A 23,240-nucleotide genomic window follows, 5' to 3' on the forward strand; every position below is an offset into this window, starting at 1 on the left:
CTGTTGGAAACTGAACCTTCATCACAGTCTGAGTTCCTGAGCGCTCTGACACAGGTTTTCATCAATGAGCTCTCTGTACATTGCTCTGTTTATCTTTCCCTCGATCCTGACTAGTTTCCCAGTCCCTGCCACTGAAAAACATCCACACAGAAGATGCTGCCACCCCCATGATTCACCGTAGTGATGGTGGCAGGTTTCATCCAGGCGTGACACATGGTGTTCAGGCCAAAGAGTTCAATCTTGGTTTCATCAGACCAGAGAGTCATTTAGGTGCCTTTTGGCAAACTCCAAGTGGGCTGTCATGTGTATTTTACTGAGGATTGGCTTCCATCTGGTCATTCTACCATAAAGGCCCGATTGATGAAGTCCTGCAGAGATAGTTGTCCTTCTGGAAGGTTCTCTCATCTCCACAGAGGAACTCTGGAGCTCTGTCAGAGTGACCATCAGGTTCTTGGTCACCTTCCTGACCAAGGCCCTTCTCACCTGATTTCTCAGTTTGGCCAGGCTGCCAGCTCTAGGAAGTCTTGGTGTTTCCAAACTTCTTCCATTTAAGAATGATGGAGGCCACTGTGTTCTTGGGGACCTTCAATGCTGCAGAAATGTTTGGTACCCTTCCCCAGATCTGTGCCTCGACATAATCCTGTCTCAGAGCGCTACGGAAAATTCCTTCAACCTCATGGCTTGGTTTTTGCTCTGACGTGCACTGTCAACTGTGGGACCTTATATAGACAGGTGTGTGTCTTTCCAAGTCATGTCCAATCAATTAAATTTACCACAGGTGGACTCCAATCAAGTTGTAGAAACATTTCAAGGATGATCAATGGAAACAGGATGCACCTGAGCTCAATTTTGAGTCTCATAGCAAAGGGTCTGAATACTTATGTAAATAAAGTATTTCAGTTTTTTATATTTAATACATGTGCAAAAATGTCTAAACTTGTTTTCACTTCGTCATTATGGGGTATTGTGTGTGTATATTGAGTCAAAAATAATATTTAATCATTTTTAGAATGAGGCTGTAATGTAAGAAAATGTGGAAAATTGAAAGGATCTGAACACTTTCCGAATGTACTGTAACCACTCTCCATATTTCCAAACATAATGGTGGGTGCATCATGTTACGGGAATGCTTGTAATCGTTAAGGACTGGAGTGTTTCAGGATAAAAAAGAAAAGGAATGGAGCGAAGTACTGACAAAATCCTAGTGAAAAACCTGGGTTAGTCTGCTTTCCATCAGACTGTGAGATTAATTCACCTTTCATCAGGACAATAACCTGAACACAAGACCAAATCTACATAAGAGCTGCTTACCAAGAAGACAGTGAATGTTCCTGAGTGGCCAAGTTACAGTTTTGACGTAAATCTGCTTGAAAATCTATGGCAAGACCTGAAAATGGTTGTCTAGCAATAATCAACAACCAATTTGACAGAGCTTGAAGAATTTTGAAAAGATTCATGGGCAAATGTTACACAATCCAGGTGTGGAAAGCTCTTAGAGACTTACCCAGAAAGACTCACGCTGCCAAAGGTGAATCTAACATGGATTGACTCAGGGGATTGAACACTTATCTAATCAAGATATATTCGTTTTATTTTTCCATTTTTGTTCCACTTTGATATTACAGAGTATCTTGCGTAGATTAGAGGTCGACCAATTATGATTTTTCAACGCCAATACCGATACCGATTATTGGAGGACCAAAAAAGCTGATACCGATTAATCTGCCGATTTTTATTTATTTGTTTGTAATAATGACAATTACAACAACACTGAATGAACACTTATTTTAACTTAATATAATACATCAATAAAATCAATTTAGCCTCAAATAAATAATGAAACATGTTCAATTTGGTTTAAATAATGCAAAAACAAAGTGTTGGAGAAGAAAGTAAAAGTGCAATATGTGCCATGTAAGAAAACTAATGTCTATGTTCCTTGCTCCGAACATGAGAACATATGAAAGCTGGTGGTTCCTTTTAACATGAGACTTCAATATTCCACGGTAAGAGGTTTTAGGTTGTAGTTAATATAGTATTTATAGGACTATTTCCCTCTATACCATTTGTATTTCATATGCCTTTGACTATTGGATGTTCTTATAGGAACTTTAGTATTGCCAGTGTAACATTATAGCTTCCGTCCCTCTCCTCGCTCCTCCCTGGGCTCAACCAGGAACCCACCCTCGAAGCAGTGTTACCCATCGCTCCACAAAAGCCTTGCAGAGTAAGGGGAACAACTACTTCAAGTCTCAGAGTGAGTGATGTTTGAAACGCTATTAGCACGCACCCCGCTAACTAGCTAGCCATTTCACATTGGTTACACCAGCCTAATCTCAGGAGTTGATAGGCTTGAAGTCATAAACAGCTCAATGCTTGAAGCATTGCGAAGAGCTGCTGGCAAAAGTTTGAATGAATGCTTACGAGCCTGCTGGTGTCTACCATCGCTCAGTCAGACTGCTCTATCAAATCATAGACTTAATTATAACATAACACACAGAAATACGAGCCTTAGGTCATTAATATGGTCGAATCTGGAAACTATCATTTCGAAAACAAACGTTTATTATTTCAGTGAAATACGGAACCGTTCCGTATTTTATCTAACGTGTGGCATCCATAAGTCTAAATATTCCTGTTACATTGCACAACCTTCAATGTTATGTTCTAATTACGTACAATTCTGGCAAATTAGTTCGCAAAGAGCTAGGCGGCCCAAACTGTTGCATATAACCTGACTCTGCGTGCAATGAACGCAAGAGAAGTGACACAATTTCACCTGGTTAATATTGCCTGCTAACCTGGATTTCTTTTAGCTAAATATGCAGGTTTAAAAATATATACTTTTGTGTATTGATTTTAAGAAAGGCATTGGTGTTTATGGTTAGGTACAGTCGTGCAACGATTGTGCTTTTTTCGCAAATGCACTTTTGTTAAATCATCCCCGTTTGGCAAAGTTGGCTGTCTTTGTTAGGAAGAAATAGTCTTCACACAGTTCGCAACAAGCCAGGCGGCCCAAACTGCTGCATATACCCTGACTCTGTTGCAAGAGAAGTGACACAACTTACCTAGTTAAAATAAATTCATGTTAGCAGGCAATATTAACTAAATATGCAGGTTTAAAAATATATACTTGTGTATTGATTTTAAGAAAGACATTGATGTTTATGGTTAGGTTCGCGAATGCTCACCGCATCTATTATATGCAACACAGGACACGCTAGATAAACTAGTAATATCATCATGTGTAGTTAACTAGTGATTATGATTGATTGATTGTTTTTTATAAGGTAAGTTTAATGCTAGCTAGCAACTTACCTTGGCTTCTTACTGCATTCGCGTAACAGGCAGGCTCCTCATGGAGTGCAATGTGAGGCAGGTGGTTAGAGCGTTGGACTAGTTAACTGTAAGGTTGCAAGATTGAATCCCCGAGCTGACAAGGTCAAAATCTCTCGTTCTGCCCCTGAACAAGGCAGTTAACCCACCGTTCCTAGGCCGTCATTGAAAATAAGAATGTGTTCTTAACTGACTTGCCTAGTTAAATAAAAGTGTAAAAAAAAAGAAAATGGACAAATCGGTGTCCAAAAATACAGATTTACAATTGTTATGAACACTTGAAATCGGCCCTAATTAATCGGCCATTCTGATAAATCGGTCGACCTCTAGTGTAGATCGTTGAAGAAAGATGGCAATTAAATCCATTTTAATCACACTTTGTAAAACAATGTGAAAAAAGTCAAGGGATGTGAATGCTTTCTGAAGGCACTGTGTTCTGTGTCAGTGCATCTCTGATGTCAGAGGATATTGAGTTCCCCAACCGCAACATTTCCTCTCATTACCGTTTCTGTTTTATCTTGAACATGTTCAATTCTGGCAAAGGCCCCATTTTTTTCAGCCCTTTTTTCAGGCTCTTTAGATGAACACAGACACTTGGATGGCATATCTGTTGTGAGAGGCAATCTCTCAGAGACATGTCAATATGTCTATTTTTAGATCATCATTTTTTATTTATTTAATGAATTCATTTAATTGAATAAGGATAACTAACTATGGTAGGAGACTCTATCCTTCGTCAGCCCTCCACCGCTACCCTCCTGCTACGCCTACAGCACAGTCCCCTATATTGGCCCCTCCTGAGGGCCTGCAGTCTCTTCTGGAACCTGTCACTGGCCAGGATGTACAGTACTGGGTCCAGGCAGCTGCTCACACTACACATGGCCTCAAAGAACTCATAGGAGGCATAGAGAACGTGCACGTTGGCCGGAGTCACCTGGTCATTGATCCTCATAAACACCAGGGTCATCATCATGACGTGGTAGGGCACGAAGGACACCACAAACACCAGCAGAGCTGCGGTGATGAGCATCAGGGGCTTCCCCACCCACTGACCCCCACCACCTCTCCTCTTCCCCCGAGGGAGGCCCCGTAAAACCTGCACCGTCATCCCGTAGAAGACCAGCATGACACTGAACGGCAAGGCGAAGCCCACCAGAGTCTTGATGATGGACATGGTTTTGAATAAGACGAATGGACCCTGGATGTGGTCCATGCACACGGTCATGTTCCCGGTCTCTGCAAGACGAAGGTCACAAAGAGCTCGGGGATGCAGCCCAGGAAGAGGAAGATCCAGACGCAGGCGCAGCAGAGCTTGGCTTTACAAGCGTCCCACCACCTGAGGGAGCTGATGGGGTGCACGGTGCCGGCGTAACGGTCGAAGCTGATCAGAGTGAGGAAGAAGATACTCCCGTAGATGTTGATGTTGAAGAAGATCTTCTTGAGCTGGCAGAAGATCTGGATGTCCCTGTGGAAGGACCTCTGGAGGCTGAAGTAGATGGTGAAGGGCAGGGTGAGGGTCCAGGCTGAGTCACACAGGGCCAGGTTGAGTAGGAACACGTTGCTGGTGGACAGACTGCTGGTCCTCCTGAAGCAGGTATAGTTTAGCACTGCTGCCACGTTACCCAGGATGCCCAGGGGCAGGGCAAAGGTGAAGAGGACCAAGATGATGTAGCAGTACCACTGGCCATTCTCAAACCGACTGCAGAACGCCTCCGACTGGTTCAGGGGCAGGAATGGCACTGTGTGGGCTGAGGAAAGACAATAGATGGCCATTTTAAAAAACATGTTATGGGATGGGGCATTTTACAAGATCACTTAATACAGTATAAAAACAAAATATGTTAAGTAGTATCAAGGGTGGTCTTTCATGCCATATATAATTACTTTGCATTTCAATTTATCCACATCAAGGTTATTCTAGCCAAGAGTCAGCGAGGATATACCATTATCATAAATAGATTAATGTAGAGTCGCCTGCCTGTCTGTCTCTAAACACTCTCAGCCCCGTCCACCCCCTCAGTCCTGTGCCCAGTCACCAGGAAGTGACAGCCTGGCTGTTGTACTGCATGTGCTGGGAATAATTAACCCTGGATTCCACTCCAATATGGAAACACATTGTTTGCCTTCAATCAGAGACTGGCTATTGAAGGGTAGTGTCACCAATTCGGTGCCTTTTGAGAAGTTTAACTTGGTCCCAAAAACATTTGATTTCACCTAATTTTAACATTATTTTGTAAAGAGCCACATGTTCAACTTCATAAACACGTTTTTCCCATCTCGAGAGGTTAAATAAAAAAATGACTGTAGTAATTACCTATTAAGTGCCAAATAAAGTAACGGTTGACCCTAACAGGGTTGACGACTTAATGTTGAATCAGCCATGAAACCCCCTTTGACAGGGGAATTGAAGCTTGTTGTGTGGGAGTATCAATTGAATGTAAGCTTCACAAAAAAAGTGCAATTGTGAAAACATTTCTAGCCTGACTATCTGTTGGTAACAGAGTTGACATGTTATGCTCGACCCACTCAGTTTTCTACTCCAAAACACCCGAAAATGGCCGAACAGAGTAGAACCAGCTCACCTGCTTTTACACTATGATTTGACTATTAGATGTTCAATGTTTCTTTTGATAGAAAAAAGTAATAGTTTCACCATCTTAAAAAGAGAGTTCAGTTCATGTAACAGGGATGACTTTAAAATGAGGAACAGACAGTAAATGAACCATTAACCACATAAATCACACAAAGAAATAATAATCTTCTTGAATGACTTTGTCAAAGCAACCAAATAACTTTGGCTTTACAATGATAGTGAAAAACTTAATTAAGTGGATTCAATTCCTCCTTAAAGTCACAGAGGGAATCTTTGCACTTTAGAAGGTTTATTTCATACAATTGTTTGATTTATTGAGTTTCCCATGTGGTGTATAATAAAGGGCACTTCATTTGATATATTAATGTAACGCTTTTAAAATTAAATAGTGGTGCACAACTTCTACTTAAAATATCAGGAGGCACTATTTTTGTGGAATGACCCTTGTGTTGACCACACAAGCAGAAGGTGACAATTACTTTGATCACATTTCAACAGACTGCCAGAAGAGTTTTCTATTTTCAGAGTTGCAAAGACAAGTTCTGATCTTCATGTGGCATACCCTAAAGGTTTTCACTATTGTGAGGTTTTTAAGTCATTTTTTTTGTTATGTGGACATTTAACATTTTTATGGGGTCTTTCACACAAACTAAAAACTTTCCAAACATACTGAAAAACATATGATAGAAAATGAAGATTATACCCATTCAAAAGAACACATTAAACCATAAATACTGTTTTGGTGGCCACAAACTACAGTCATATTGGGGGAAAAAATACAACGTGTATGTATCCTTACATGTATTCATCATTATGTATCTGAATCATAAAGTGAGTGTGAAATAATGAGAGTTCTTACCCTGTTTAATAAGCAGAGAGTTATTGATGATTGGTATCATGATGACAGGAGAGACCGTGCTTGGGTCTCAGGCCTCCTTCAGTCAGTCAGTCAGAACACCTCCACCAGCTGTGTCCTTTTCATCAGTCTGGGGCTGTGACTCCCACTGTGTGTCTGTGTGTGTTTGATTGATTGCCTGCTCCAGTTTGTCACGGTGTGTTTGTATTTTAGCTGTCTGGCACCAACGTGCCTGCTTGTTAACCAACCGGATTGGAGTGGTTTTTTCTTCTCTCGCGTCTTTTCAAATCCTGTTTTGGTGCCATGACCTTTGTTTAATGTCAAATTATAATTCATTATTCCACTGGTCTGCTAGATTTAAACAGTGGAAACCACCGTGGTCATGCGCGTATCACATTTAACGATTTCCACATCACATTTAGATGGTGGTCAGTATGAATCCTGTGTAATTGAAGGAGACCTTTTTTTTCTCCAATTCAGCATCAGTTCTGTCAGTTCTGTGGTACTATCACTATATCACCACTAGATGGAGACAACCACACATATTTGAATTTTGATAGGCGACCAACATCTGGAGAAATGGAAGTGTGTGTGTGCCAGTGTGCATGCCTGTGTGCATGTTTGTGTGTCCAGCCTAGCTGAACAGTGTAGAAGTGGCTCATGAATCACTCGTTATCGGGCCTCTCTAAGGAGGGGAGGTGTGGTGACTCAAGGCAGTCCGCTGAATAATCTTGAATCACCCCTAGTTAAATCCTACACTGATTGGCTCCGAGAAGGGAGCTCGCCACCGTGCTAGCTGGCTGCGCTGGCGACTTTAAGAGTCAGATCTGCTGGTACACACGCTGCAGAGCTGGGGCTCATTGGCACTACAGGCAATTAAGTTCATCCGTGCAAACCAATTCAATTATGGAGCTGTGATGAACCTCGAAATACCACAAACCACACTAGCTAGGCACCTGCACATCGATGCATCTACCACTTCACAACTGTTTGAATGGGGTTAAACACAATTTGGTGACAGGGAATGTAGCCAATTTAATCTCTTTGTTCTGTATGTAAATGGTATTCCACCTCTTCTTTGCACTATCTTATACAGTACATGGTGCTTTATGTAGTGGAGACCTTAATTTGTCTGCTGTATCAACGGCTGTATAAGAATGCATTGCAGTATGAAAACCCAGGGCAATGCCTGGAGAGACAGAAGTGTCATTCATTATGGTCGTAAAACAGCATTCGGGGACTCCACCTCTCTGAGGCAGTCGCAGCGGCTTTGGTTTTATGGGGAGAATGAGGTGAGCGAGCTGAGATCGAACAGCATGTAAGGCGTTCAGAGAGAGGGAGCATGGCCTTGTGGTAATGTGGAAATAAATGGAGCAGTGGTGTCCTGTCTCGAACGTCTGAGTATTGACACAACAAAACACTACCCCCAGGGGCTGTATCTCTAAAATAGCCTGACTGACTGGGGGAGACCAAAACAAGGAGTTGTGCCTGAGAGCATGGTGCTGCTATGCTGGTATCGGCACTGGCTGAGCTTTCTGAGGGGAAATCAGAAGGAGCGAAAGCCTGCTGCTTGTGTTAGCAACAGTACAGCCTCCCTGTGGGGAAAGAGGACTTGGGGTCAGGGCCAATGACACGGGACAGACTGGCATTGTACTGTATGAGCACCGAGCAGCAGGAGGGAGATAGAACATTCTGTTATACACACTAGCTACAGTTTGATTATACATATCCAATGAATTATCATTTTCTGTTTTGCAGTGACATTGGTTTAAGCCACTACTTGCAACATGTGTATGATTAGTGTTGTGTTGTCGTATGGATTAAGTTGCTTGGTTGACATCTATTCCTATTATTGCCACAAATAACATTTCGTCTGATGTAGATGGCTGTCAAAATGATACGAACTGTGCACTTAGTTGATCATTTTGTGAGCAACGCAGTCCATCCTTGCATTAGCTAAACCGATCGATTCATTCAAATCCAGAAGAACAGTGGTGTAATGGAATTTCATCAACTGTATAGAGGATCTCTGGCACCAGAGGCCTGCTGTGATTATGTATTCAGGGCATAAGGTGGACTATCTGAATCAATCTCATGCTCTAGCAGAGAGATCTTTCCTAGTAATTTGATTCCCAACCAGAAGAATGGAAAAACACCACAGGTCATAAATGTCTGCATAATCAATCTAATCATGCTGAACTGTCCTCGTGGAACACAAGCCAGCCAGCCAGCCAGAACACAACAGGGTCTCATTCAGATTGCTGAAAAGAGTTTGTGGAAAACATGATGTGGTCTGTGATATACCAAAGAGCACCGACCAGTGATATTCTCTGACTTTATGTACTAAACAGGTACCATTTTAGAACACTCAAGTTCATTTGGCAAGGCTTAGTTCATCACCAAAATAAATTGCAGTGAAAATCTGTTTCAAAGGAGGAAATGGTGCTTCATAATGTTCTTTAATCAACTGTTGAATTTGAAACAGGGGAATTACTATCAGAATCCAAATGAATCAATCAAAGATAAAAAAATGTCAATCCCTCAGCCATAGTCATAACAGGCAGTATCTGCACTGCTCTGTTTAGAATCACTGGAAGCAGCAGATAAGGAGATTCAATTGTATTATCCATGGAACCTCTGGCCCAGGAAATGCATAAATCGAAGGAAATAACACCAATTTCTCTCAAGTCTACTGACAATTTCATTTCATTATACACAGACAATATTTTACTCTATCTAGACAATGTATCTCAATCGCTCCCAAACGCATTGAAGATCGTATATACATTTAGATTAATCTCAAATTCTAAAATGAATCTAACCAAGTTAGCCCTACTGCCTCTCAAGACCCCGATGGAGGACGGACTCCATCTCTACTCATGGAACCCCAATCGTTTCCCATTTTAAATATTTGGGAGTATATATATTTCCTTAATTAAATAAAACCATTGGCAGAAACTTTAACAGAACGCTCAAGTCAGACGGGCACATCGCGCACCGCTCCCGAGCATACTACTCGCCAATGTCCAGTCTCTTGACAACAAGGTAGACGAAATCCGAGCAAGGGTTGCCTTCCAGAGAGACATCAGAGACTGTAACGTTCTTTGTTTTCACGGAAACATGGCTCACTCAAGACAGGCTATCTGAGTCGCTACAGCCACCTAGTTTCTTCACACATCGCGCCGACAGAAACAAGCATCTCTCTGGTAAACGAGACATGGTGTGATCATAACAACATACAGGAACTCAAGTCCTTTTGTTCACCTGACTTAGAATTCCTCACAATCAAATGCCGACCCTGAAAGAACTTCATTGGACTGGAAACCACATATCCTGAGGCTGCATTTATTGTAGCCGGGGATTTTAACAAGGCTAATCTGAAAACAAGTCTCCCCAAATTCTATCAGCATATCGATTGTGCTACCAGGGCTGGCAAAACCCTAGACCACTGTTATTCTAACTTCCGCGACGCATGTAAGGCCCTCCACCGCCCTCCCTTCGGAAAAGCTGACCACGACTCCATTTTGTTGCTCGAGACCCTGGGTCTCGACCCCGCCCTGTGCAACTGGGTCCTGGACTTCCTGATGGGCCGCCCCAGGTGATTAGGGTAGGTAACAGCATCTCCACCCTGCTGATCCTCAACACTGGGGCCCCACAAGGGTGCATTCTCAGCCCTCTCCTGTACTCCCTGTTCACCCACGACTGCGTGGCCATGCACGCCTCCAACTTAATCAATTTCGCAGACGACACGACAGTGGTAGGCTTGATTACCAACAACGACGAGACGGCCTACAGGGAGGAGGTGAGGGCCCTCGGAGTGTGGTGTCAGGAAAATAACCTCGCACTCAATGTCAACAAAACAAAGGAGATGATCATGGACTTCAGGAAACAGCAGAGGGAGCAGCCCCCAATCTACATTGACAGGACAGTAGTGGAGAGGGTGGAGAGTTTTAAGTTCCTCGGCGTACACATCACGAACAAACTTAAATGGTCCACCCACACAGACAGCGTGGTGAAGAAGTCACAGCAGCGCCTCTTCAACCTCAGGAGGCTGAAGAAATTTGGCTTGTCACCAAAACACTCACAAACTTTTACAGATGCACTTTCGAGAGCATCCCGTCGGGCTGTATCACCGCCTGGTACGGCAGCTGCTCCCATAATCGGAAGGCTATCCAGAGGGTAGTGAGGTCTGCACAACGCATCACCGGGTGCAAACTACCTGCCCTGCAGGACACCTACACCACCCGATGTCACAGGAAGGCCATAAAGATTATCAAGGACAACAACCACCCGAGCCACTGCCTGTTGACCCCGCTATCATCCAGAAGGCGAGGTCAGTACAGGTGCATCAAAGTGGGGACAAAGAGACTGAAAAACAGCTTCTATCTCAAGGCCATCAGACTGTTAAACAGCCATCGCTAACATTGAGTGGCTGCTGCCAACATACTGAATCAACTCCAGCCACTTTAATAATGGAAACATTTATGTAATCAATTTATCACTAGCCACTTTATATTATATAATGTTTACTTACCCTACATTACTCATCTCATATGTATATACTGTATGCTATACCATCTACTGCATCTTGCCATCTTGATGTAATGTAATGTATCTTGATGTAACACTTGCATTAACACCTGCTAACCATGTGTATGTGACAAATACATTTGATTTGATTTTGATTTGATTTCAATCTGAACTCAATAGATGGAAAAATATCCCAGTTACTTTAACCTGAAGTATATCTATTGTCAAAATGAATATTGCCACGGCTGAATTTCTGTAGGTCAATACTTCCAATGGCTCCCCCTTCTGGCTATTGAGATAAAATTCATCGTGCAAAATTCATAGTGCAATTTTAAAATGTACAGTTAAAGTCGGAAGTTTACATACAATTATGTTGGAGTCATTAAAACTCGTTTTTCAACCACTCCACAAATGTCTTGTTAACAAACTATAGTTTTGGCAAGTCAGTTAGGACATCTACTTTGTGCATGACACCAAGTAATTTTTCCAACAATTGTTTACAGACAGATTATTTCACTTGTAATTCACTGTATCACAATTGTGTTACACCAGCTCTTGTCAGGAGGAATGGGCCAAAATTCACCCAAATTATTGTGGGAAGCTTGTGGAAGACTACCTGAAATGTTTGACCCAAGTTAAACAATTTAAAGGCAATGCTACCAAATACTAATTGAGTATATGTAAACTTCTGACCCACTGGGAATGTGATAAAAGAAATAAAAGCTGAAATAAATCATTCTCTCTACTACTATTCTGACATTTCACATGGTGATCCTAACTGACCTAAGACAGGGAATTCTTGCTAGGATTCAATGTCAGGAATTGTGAAAAACTGAGTTTAAATCTATTTGGCTAAGGTGTATGTGAACTTCCGACTTCAACTGTATATGGGAAGGCAAACGATCCCAGAAAAAAATTAATAAGTATACAAAGAGGGAAAGACTAAAGAGGACTATCTGTACAACACTTTAAAGTGTATATTCAGGCTTTAGCGTTTCACGCCTTCCTGAATTGGTTTAGACATGACTCTTCTGGCTGAGTATTGAGCAAAATATTGTGTGTCCTATGACCCTGGAAGAGGTGGTCTTCACTGATATATCCCGTAAACGACTCTTTAATCCTATTATTGCTCACACTATTTCTGTTAGAAAAACAATGTAACTGGGAATCAAAATGGCATCCATGCCCCGACATTTCACAATAATGCCTTGAGGCCTTTTGTATCCCTCTAATGGTCCAAATGCGGAATCCGTACCCTTATCAATAACATGGACAGTCATGGTTTTAGAACATTCCAAGATTTGAAAGATACATGCACATTACCAGGCAACAAATTTGTTATATTTACAATTTAGGTCAGCTATGCTGGCCTATGGAGTTCCTTGGGAAACCCAAATACAGAAACATCCAATGATGGGATGTATAAATAAATAAATAAATATAATATATAAACAACTTTAGAAAGCTCACATTCTGAGCTAACCATTAAAAAAGTATGGCCCACAGATGAAATGTAACAATATGACCTTGGTATCCTATAATCCAGACTATCAATTGTTCACAGACAATAGTTCACAGACTTTATTTAACACCAGAAGAAAGTTTTAAGATCAAATTGGCCCCAACTGTTCACTGTGTCCCCTAAATCAGGTAGGCACAGGGGGTTCAGGTAGTCACAGGGAGTTCAGGTAGGCACAGGGAGTACCTTGTAGTTAAATGCTTCTGGGGAAAAGTTACAAAATTAATTTGGAAGTGCATGAATTGAAATATTCAATGCTTTCCATCTATTATGTTACTTAACGTTGATAGTCCCTTGAATCTCAGAGAAGATTACTGCTGACAGGCAGCACTCCTGCAAAAAATATGTTGACTCTAAGATGGCTATCTTTAAATGGATTTATTATATTTTTGGTGGAACCTGTAACTATGATTTTTTTTCTATAAAACTAAATAAAAAGTTGGTCACAGAAAAGAATGATCTTTAATCATCATTACAATACTTAAAGGGTGAGTTTCTAACAGATTGAATGGTTATTGATGTGTATGAACATAGCCCATACTTTCATCATATGTCCTGGTTCAGTGTTGCATCTAAAACAGTACCCTATTCCCAATTCCCTATATAGTGCACTTCTTTTGACCAGGGGCCCTGGTAAAAAGTACTCTGGTCAAAAGTAGTGCACTATATAGGGAACATGGTGCCATTTGGGACACAGCCACTAACTGACTGAGGGAATAGACTGCCCTGTGAATGGAGCCTGCCACTGAACAGGTGTCTTCTCCTCATGCCCTCATATAGGTCGTTATCTGCGTCTGAAAATGTTCCGTGAGGATCACGGCTCCTGGATGACCATGTTCTTCAGCACCATCCTCTTCCTCTTCATCTTCTCACACATCTACAACCTGATCCTCCTGATGGCAGGAAGCATGGGGTAAGCCACTCAATGTCTCATCCTTCTCTCTCATTCTCTCACTGCTTCAATTTGTTAGAACCTCTCTCTCTCTCTTCGAGTTAACCGCGTGATAGATCCAAACGTCTCACCTGAGCGGAGGCTCAGTCTCAGTCTGATCAATCACGTCGAGACTTTGAGTCGTGGTTGGAGGAGATGGAGTGAAGGGAGGGCACCTGAAAGCTCAACTTCAGCACCACCATAACACTTCAATGATGATCAAGTCGGCCATCTTGGTTTATTGATTACATCAGTCAAGATGGCTTCCCCTTTACCTTCTACTCCACTGGTTTACCTACACTTAGTGGGTAACCAGCTGCAGAGATATGTCAGTTACACACATCAAGCCAGTGACAGGAATCCATTTGAGCATTGTGATGTGGCAGTCAGTCTGAGATAGAAAATGTATCCTTTTATCCAGCCAGCTGCGAGGTCGAGGGCTTATGATTTACCATGTGTTTGTTTTGGTTGTATAACATTTGCATGGCACAAGCTGTTGCTAACACAAGCTGTTGCTAACACAAGCTGTTGCTAAAACAAGCTGTTGCTAAAACAAGCTATTGCTAACACAAGCTATTGCTAACACAAGCTGTGATTTGAAGTAGCCTGGCCATAATAAGATCAGTCATATAACACATTTCAATAAGCAACAAAAGCACTCCGCCATCCATAAGGTTGGACAAGCCGGTTAATATTGCCAGCGGTAAGGTGTTGTTGTTCTATACAGGGGAGGGGGATATGCTTGTATAATCAGGCTATCAGTCACACTGGCCAGAGCTGGGACAGTGACATCCATCATGTCTGCTCTTTCTGGTTGATTGAGGAAGGGAAACGCAAAGACTCCGCGGAGCAGGAAGTCCGATGATACGATAAATTTTGCCCGCTCAGGAAAAAGTTACATTTACAGTCTCTCTGAGTGTGTCTGTCACAAAGATTATTTCTCTTTACCACTCTCCTATTTCATGCTTTCACATGTCTGATATAGTGCCTGTACTGCTTTGAGCAGTGACAGAAGTGTGTGTCTGTGCATGTCTATGGGAGGGCTGGGCGATATTCCCATTTTTTTTTAATAGTATGCTGGTATTGGTTTGTTTTATGTTTCTGATTAATACAAGTTCTAAATATGTTTTATGAGTAGTGCATGAGCCTTGAATGGCAACAAATGAATGAATTCTATGTGATTTTAATGGGCTTTCTCCATTCTGATGGTTTTAAAACAGTGAACTAGTGCAATTTGTACTTTTAATTTAATTTAGCACTGTATCTTAATATTGTTATAGACTGTATTGTAAAAACCCAGTATACACTGAGTGTACAAAACATTAAGAACATAATATTGAGTTGCATGACCCTGGTCAGTCCATGTCATGGAAAGAGCAGGTGTTCATAATCATTTGTACACTCAGTGTATATCACCCAGCCTTAGTCTATTGGATGTGTGTTCTAATAGCTGCTGTCTTGAGACCTTTATCGTATTTTGGTGGCCATCTTTCTGTTGGAGTCTGAGAGCATGTCATCCTACTACACCATGGGAATAATCACTTAGTCCTCACTGTGAGTGATGGAGCCTAAGCACTGAAAGAACAGGGATACGGTGCAGACATAACGAGCTAGGCACTTTCAATTGGTCATGTCAACTAGACATAACAATGAATAGTCCTTCAGACATTTCAAAGTGCCTCTGAAATGAGAGTTCCAATGACATTACCTAGCCATTTCAGGCTGTAAGCGTCTAATTAGAAAGATAGATGGTGCTGTTGTAAAGCAAGTGAACGCATCCAGCCAGCAGCCCGCCAAGAGGTAGTAGGAGCCATCAGCCCGCCAAGAGGCAGTAGGAGCCATCAGCCCGCCAAGAGGCAGTAGGAGCCATCAGCCCGCCAAGAGGCAGTAGGAGCCATCAGCCCGCCAAGAGGCAGTAGGAGCCATCAGCCCGCCAAGAGGCAGTAGGAGCCATCAGCCCGCCAAGAGGCAGTAGGAGCCATCAGCCCGCCAAGAGGCAGTAGGAGCCATCAGCCCGCCAAGAGGCAGTAGGAGCCAGCAGCCCGCCAAGAGGTAGTAGGAGCCATCAGCCCGCCAAGAGGTAGTAGGAGCCATCAGCCCGCCAAGAGGTAGTAGGAGCCATCAGCCCGCCAAGAGGTAGTAGGAGCCATCAGCCCGCCAAGAGGTAGTAGGAGCCATCAGCCCGCCAAGAGGCAGTAGGAGCCAGCAGCCCGCCAAGAGGTAGTAGGAGCCATCAGCCCGCCAAGAGGCAGTAGAAGCCATCAGCCCGCCAAGAGGCAGTAGGAGCAATCAGCCCGCAAAGAGGCAGTAGGAGCCATCAGCCCGCCAAGAGGCAGTAGGAGCCATCAGCTCGCCAAGAGGCAGTAGGGGCCATCAGCCCGCCAAGAGGCAGTAGGGGCCATCAGCCCGCCAAGAGGCAGTAGGAGCCATCAGCCCGCCAAGAGGCAGTAGGAGCCATCAGCTCGCCAAGAGGCAGTAGGAGCCATCAGCACGCCAAGAGGCAGTAGGAGCCATCAGCCCGCCAAGAGGCAGTAGGAGCAATCAGCCCGCAAAGAGGCAGTAGGAGCCGTCAGCTCGCCAAGAGGCAGTAGGAGCCATCAGCTCGCCAAGAGTCAGTAGGAGCCATCAGCTCGCCAAGAGGCAGTAGGAGCCATCAGCTCGCCAAGAGGCAGTAGGAGCCATCAGCCCGCCAAGAGGCAGTAAGAGCCATCAGCCCGCCAAGAGGCAGTAGGAGCCATCAGCTCGCCAAGAGGCAGTAGGAGCCATCAGCTCGCCAAGAGGCAGTAGGAGCCATCAGCTCGCCAAGAGGCAGTAGGAGCCATCAGCTCGCCAAGAGGCAGTAGGAGCCATCAGCTCGCCAAGAGGCAGTAGGAGCCAGCCCGCCCTTTCTCTGCTCTACTCCTCTACTTTTTCTCCTGACTGTTCTGTTCCCTGCTCCTCCTCTGTGTCTTCTGAAGGCCAGGGCTCTGCCAGAGACGATTAGTGTTTACATCTCTGTTGAAGACGGACCTGTAAGAGCAGTGTTTTCACACTCTGCCAGGCAGGACCGGGATGCACCTCAGATGAGATGGGCTCGAGGCTCTGAATGGAGCCAATGCAGCAATTATCCGAGAGGGGAGGGAAGGAGGGAAGGAGGAGGAAGGATGGTGCAGTAAAACTTAAGTCTTTTGATCCATGTCCAAATCTTTTCTGCATCCATCTTTCCCGTTCCTTCATTCAATATGAGGTCGTTGTAATTTTACTGAGGCAAAGCATAAAAGAGAAGTACTATAACATCCCTCTGTGGTGTTTAGGATAGGACGCCTCTGGGTGGGAATGAATGCTATTTTCCCTTTTCTTTTTTGTTCAGAGAGGACAAGGCACAGTTATTGCCAAGACTGTGTTAAGTCTATCTGCTGGCATTGGTCTACCTCAGAATAATTATGTCTTTGAGAAAACACACCACGATGCCTTGCGCTCTGCAGCCAACCGCGATGGAGCGCTGTGGGAGACGTTGCTCGGCTGGTCTGCCCCCACATACCACATATTGTTCCCATCTCACACCCATCTGAAGAAGTCTGTGTGTGTGGCTGTGGGGGAGGTGTGTCTGTCTCCTGCTATCTCTCTGACCTGTCACTGTGTGCTGTCCCTGACCCCAAGCTCATTGAGATGCTTTCATTTCTTGGACCTTTCCGACTGCACTGAGTTTGATTCAACGGCAGGAATATATTCACTCGAAATGACCTATTGTTACTTATTCAAATCGAGTAATAAAAAAGATGCTAAATGATGAGAGCGACATGTCTTTACCTCGATGTTAAATGTGTCCATCAGGATTTAGAGCTGTCCAGACTAGGGATTAACATGGGTAACCAGGATCAGGATTTAGAGCTGTCCAGACTAGGGATTAACATGGGTAACCAGGATCAGGATTTAGAGCTGTCCAGACTAGGGATTAACATGGGTAACCAGGATCAGGATTTATAGCTCTCCAGACTAGAGATTAACATGGGTAACCAGGATCAGGATTTAGAGCTGTCCAGACTAGGGATTAACATGGGTAACCAGGATCAGGATTTAGAGCTCTCCAGACTAGGGATTAACATGGGTAACCAGGATCAGGATTTAGAGCTCTCCAGACTAGGGATTAACATGGGTAACCAGGATCAGGATTTAGAGCTCTCCAGACTAGGGATTAGCATGGGTAACCAGGATCAGGATTTAGAGCTCTCCAGACTAGGGATTAGCATGGGTAACCAGGATCAGGATTTAGAGCTCTCCAGACTAGGGATTAACATGGGTAACCAGGATCCCGGAACTGTCGCGGGAACACTTCACATTTCCCGAAAAAATGTAATAACAAGAGCCGGGAAATTACAACATCTTGTTCCAATGTCGGCACTAATGCAGACCCTACACAACATGTGCACCATAAGATTAGCAGAAAATTCAATAGCACATTATCCAAACAGGTGGTCGAATGGAAGCGTAGCGTATTTAGATCACACAAAGTCGCCATAAATTCAAGCTCACGCATAATTGACACTGCCGGACTGCACACATGACTCAATTGCTAAAACACAATTTCTGAAACTTTGCTCCATTTCCTGAAAACATTAAACACAAAACCTCATCTTCAAGCACTATGTACATAACCTTTGACTCCTCTTGCAAAATGAAACATTTGCCTCAAAACAGTTTTACCTGTGTTCAAAATCAAACACTGCTCTCAAATCATAAACAAAGTGATCAAAATGATATACACTCTCAAGCAGTCAGTAAACAATACACCGAAAAATAGAAAACACATTGTTCAAAACATACAATTCTCAGGGAGAAGTACATTTTTAATCGAAATTGTTTAAGGTATTGACAACAGACTGCATAATTAGCTAAATGAGTCAAGGCAACTGAGAACTTTGTACAGCCAATGGGTTTGAGTGTTTTAGCAATTGAGAAAAACTGTAATAAATACCCTACAGGACACCCTACAGTAGGCCTATAGCTTATAAAATAATGTGTGCCTCTGAGCTGTCATTGTGACTCTTCAGACAGTCACAAATTTGATAGGCCTATGCACAATTCACAGACATTAAAGAGAGGCATGAGGGTCAATTATATCTTCTCCTGTCTTAGAGCCTAGGCTATTTTCCTATCAAGACCCAATCGTATTGAAACCCACAACCGTGACTCCTGTCACGCATGAGAATTCCTAACTAGGTTGTAATCTTTAATATTTGCATCATGTTTTTGAGAGAGAGGAGAGAAAGCCTGAGAATTTAAAAAACAAAAAAAACATAGACCTACAAAACATTAGAACACAGACTGAACACAGACTGACCAGGTGAAAGCTATGATCCCTTTTGATGTCACTTAAATCCACTTCAATCAGTGTAGATGAAGGGGAGGAGATTTTTAAACCATGAGACAATTGAGACATGGATTGTGTATGTGTGCCATTCAGAGGGTGAATGGGCAAGTCATAAGATTTAAGTGCTTTTGAGCAGGGTATGTTAGAAGGTTTGTGTCACCAGTTTGTGGCAAGAACTGCAAAGCGGTTGAGTTTTTCACACTCAACAGTTTCCCGTGTGTATCAAGAATGGTCAAGCACCCAAAGGACATCCAGCCAACTTGACACAACTGTGGGAAAGATTGAAGTCAACATGGGCCAGCACCCCTGTGGAACTCTTTCGACACCTTGTTAGAGGCCATGCCACACAACGTTTGAGGCTGTGCAACTCAATATTAGGAAGGTTCCTAATGTTTTGTACACTCAGTGTATATTAGGCCTCTGCAAATCAACAAATGCCTTCATGGTCCTCTTCCTCAACATCCTGATCTGCTATGAGCCTGACCTTATCAGAGCTGTCAGCGGCCTCCTCTGTAGGGACTCCAGTAAGCGTACCTGCTTTTGTCTCCATCCAACTTTACCTATACAACATATATAATGTTATATCGTAATTAGTTGCCTTGTTTCATAAATCCATAACGAGTACTATTAAAAAAAACACACGTTTTGAGTCGCTAAAGGGCTGTAGACTAACCAGAATGACCTTATTTGACTTGCACCAAACACCTTCACAATTTGCTCGTGTCTAGATAGGCTCATCCATCACATGGGATGTGTTTCTGCAGAGTCATGTCAATGAGGTGGTTGGTTTTCAATTGGCTAAAACCGATCACGTGGTTTGTGCAGGCTGAAATATGGTGCGTTGGGATGCTGTCGGAGACTTTTGAACTTTTGTAGCAAGCAGTCGTTGTTACACCCCTATAATTACGGACTGCAGTTACCACCAGTTACATGTTGTTACAGTGTAACTATGAATGATTACAATTAAACACAATACAGTTGTAATGAATAATTAACATATGTAATTGCACTGTAATAACGACCCCTTGAAATGAAGCGTTACCTTTTTTAATGTAACTTTCAGATTAGGGAGCTGTTTGCATGAAAGCAGAGGAGTGTGACCGCCTAGGGAGTTTGATGCCCTTCACCGGCGCTCGGTCACGCCGCCCAATCCCATTCTGACATCTTACGCCACCATTACCGGTAGAGAGCAGGCCCTAATTAGGCAGTGTTATTGGATTAAGACAGCCCAGTGTGTGGCTCCTCTCACATTAATCATGCCTAATGTGGATGAGCGGGGACCCTGCTGGAGCCAGGCGACACCACTGCATGGGACGGAAGGGGGGGGGGGGGGGGGCTGCGTGGCTCTTTTTCTCCTCACCCTTTAGAGGGAGGGGGAGGGGGATGAAGGGACTAGAGGCAGATGACTGCAGCCACCCACTTGACTGAGCAGGGTTATAGCGACACATAAGAGCCTTGTCTCTGTTCACCACCATCATTCTGTGTTCCTCTGTGCAAGGCCCTGTCTGTCTGTCTGTCTAGCTGAGTGGGCGTAATGCCAGAGTCTTATTTAAAAGGCAGAATAAATGGCATGTAATGGTATTTATGTTCCCTCCTGTTGATCGCACTGAGAGAGATGGGAGAGATTCCCGGAGTACTGGCGGCGTGACTGTGCAAACATGACCATGACCAGGGGGTGGCGAGACCTCGATGCTAAGTGTGCACCATGAACTGCTGCTCATGTTGTTGTGGTAAATAAAACACACAAACTCTCACTATTACTCTCTTTCTCTCTTTCTCACATACACCTATAAAACAGATTTGTTTGTAGTAGCACAAGTGTTTATTATTTTAGCTGAGGGTATATTTGCATTGACCCCCTCCCCCCTTACCTATGCTACTGCTACTCGCTGTTTATTATCTATGCATAGTCACTTTAAAAAATAATTATATATATATTTAACTAGGCAAGTCAGTTAAGAGCAAATTCTTATTTACAATGACGGCCTAGGAACAGTGGGTTAACTGCCTTGTACAGAACGACAGATTTTTACCTGGTCAGCTCGGGGATTTGACCTTTCGGTTACTGGCCCAACGCTCTAACCGCTACCTACTTTACCTCTGCCTACATGTACATATTGCCTCAATTACCTGGACTAACCTGTGCCCCCGCACATTGACTCTGTACCGGCACCTCCTGTATAAAGCCTCACTACTGTTATTTTATTGTTGCTCTTTTCTTTGTTTTTTACTTTAGTTTATTTAGTAAAACATTTTCTTAACTCCTATTTGTCTTAAAACTGCATTGTTGTTTAAGGGCTTGTAAATAAGCATTTCACGGTAAAGGTCTACACCTGGTGTATTCGGCGCGTGTGACAAATACAATTTGATTTGATTTGAAAGAGGTTACAGATTCTACCACAGAGACAGACAGTTCTGGCATTACCTCAGCATTATCAGCTCAGCTTCGCCTGCTGTTATCTGGGACAGAGGGATGGGCCTCACTGGGAGTTGGCTTCTAACAGGTCATCCTCATTCAGAGACATACAGACAGCTACTGTCAACAGAACAACGCAGTAACCTTGACAACTGTGTCAGGACGTCCATTGGGAATTGCAAATGGGAAAAGCCTAACACAGTGTCAGTTTGTGTCTGTGCAGTTTTGCAAGGACTGTGCCATAAATTCTTTGACAATTTTCCATAAAATATATATTTTTTTAAACTTTCACTAAAATGTCTAAATTCCACACACAGAACCAATATTCCCTTGAGGGACATCAAACAACTTGAAACTTTTTTATCAACATTTGAAACATTTTAATGCATCGACAAGCAATAATTTTTCATCAAATCTTTCACAGTTGATTTTGTGTGTATGTGTGTGCGTGTGTACGTGTGTGTTTGTTTGCGTATGCATGCATGTGTGTATGTGTGTGTGTGTGTGTGTGTGTTTTATCACTTCTAACCATGTAAAGGCCAAGTCAAGTGGATGCATTGCTTCTGGGACTAGCAGACTTGATTTAGGACTAGTGTAATGGAAAACTGATACAGTGGACAGATACTGGTGGTGGCCTGCAAAGTGCCTGCTGGTAATTCACTCCCACTGTATGAGCCAGTGCAGGGATAAGAGACTAGATAACTCTATCTGGAGGAAGTTTAATATGTGGGCTCATGTCGCTCTGACTAAAAAAAGAGGGTGATGGATTCTTTTGATTTAGTGATAGTAGAGGCCCTACATGACAGCTTTATGTTCTTCTGTTAACGATTAGGTTTACCATTCTCCAGTCCCCAACGATGTGTACTGTGTGCTCTTATGTACTGTACACCCAGAGGACACAAGAAAACATCTCAATGTGGATGACATGGGATTCAATGCCATATCTGTGTACTGGAGAAGGCTAGACACCCCCAAGGCTTTCAGAGGCTACACACCTGCCAGCTTCCTAAAGGGTCACTAGCCATGAGATTTAGAACACAAGCAGAAGAAACAAGCTGGGAAACTGGTGGATAGAAGGAGCGGGGAAGAGAAAGGAAAGGCCAGGCGATATTTGCTGACTCAGTGGGGTACAAGCTATCACAGTGATGTCTTAGAAACCCAATTGCATTCGATAGAGAGGGTAGATTGAGACGTAACTGGTGCACTGCTTTGAGCCATAGAAGCCATTTTGGATCAGATTATTCACGGAACTACTGTGCTGATGTTTCACGTGGAGCCATTTTGGATCTGATTATTCATGGTAGCTACAGTACTGATGCTCTACCAGGAGGGAGCCATTTCGGATCTGATTAGTCAAGTCTAGTCAATTCAAGTTTACGGCGTACACAGTACAATGAAATGCTTACTTGCAGGTTCCCCCTCGAATGTGACAACAATAGTAATAAGAAAAAATTCAGCTTAATAGAATAGAATAATTACAGGCACTCAACAAATGTATAGTACAATATTTACATGTGTGTCAGGGAAGGGGGGGGGGGGGTACGGCAGCTAGTGTACTGATATTCTACCTCTGCCTTCAACCCTCTCATTAGGTAATCTGTCTTGCAGGCCATCACATTTTCAGCGAGCATGAATAAGTCAGAAAGTGCTGCCTTTAATCACGCTGAGAGAAGATTCCCAAAACTCTTCCTGCGTGCTCTTCTGCTTAC

General features: G+C 43.2%; 1 protein-coding gene and 1 pseudogene across 1 annotated transcript in view; one reads left to right on the forward strand and one right to left on the reverse strand.

Moving 5' to 3' along the window:
• LOC115134408 (transmembrane protein 117-like) overlaps positions 1 to 23,240 on the forward strand; it is a 62,921-nt gene that overhangs the window by 13,981 nt on the left and 25,700 nt on the right. Inside the window, exon 3 of the mRNA XM_029668340.2 lies at positions 13,615 to 13,747. Coding sequence (XP_029524200.1) covers positions 13,615 to 13,747 — 133 coding nt within the window. The remainder of the gene's footprint in view (positions 1 to 13,614; positions 13,748 to 23,240) is intronic.
• On the reverse strand, positions 4,073 to 5,109 carry LOC135573434 (P2Y purinoceptor 1-like; annotated as a pseudogene).

Source organism: Oncorhynchus nerka, linkage group LG9a (genome assembly GCF_034236695.1).
Source record: "Oncorhynchus nerka isolate Pitt River linkage group LG9a, Oner_Uvic_2.0, whole genome shotgun sequence".
Taxonomy (NCBI): Eukaryota; Metazoa; Chordata; class Actinopteri; order Salmoniformes; family Salmonidae; genus Oncorhynchus; species Oncorhynchus nerka.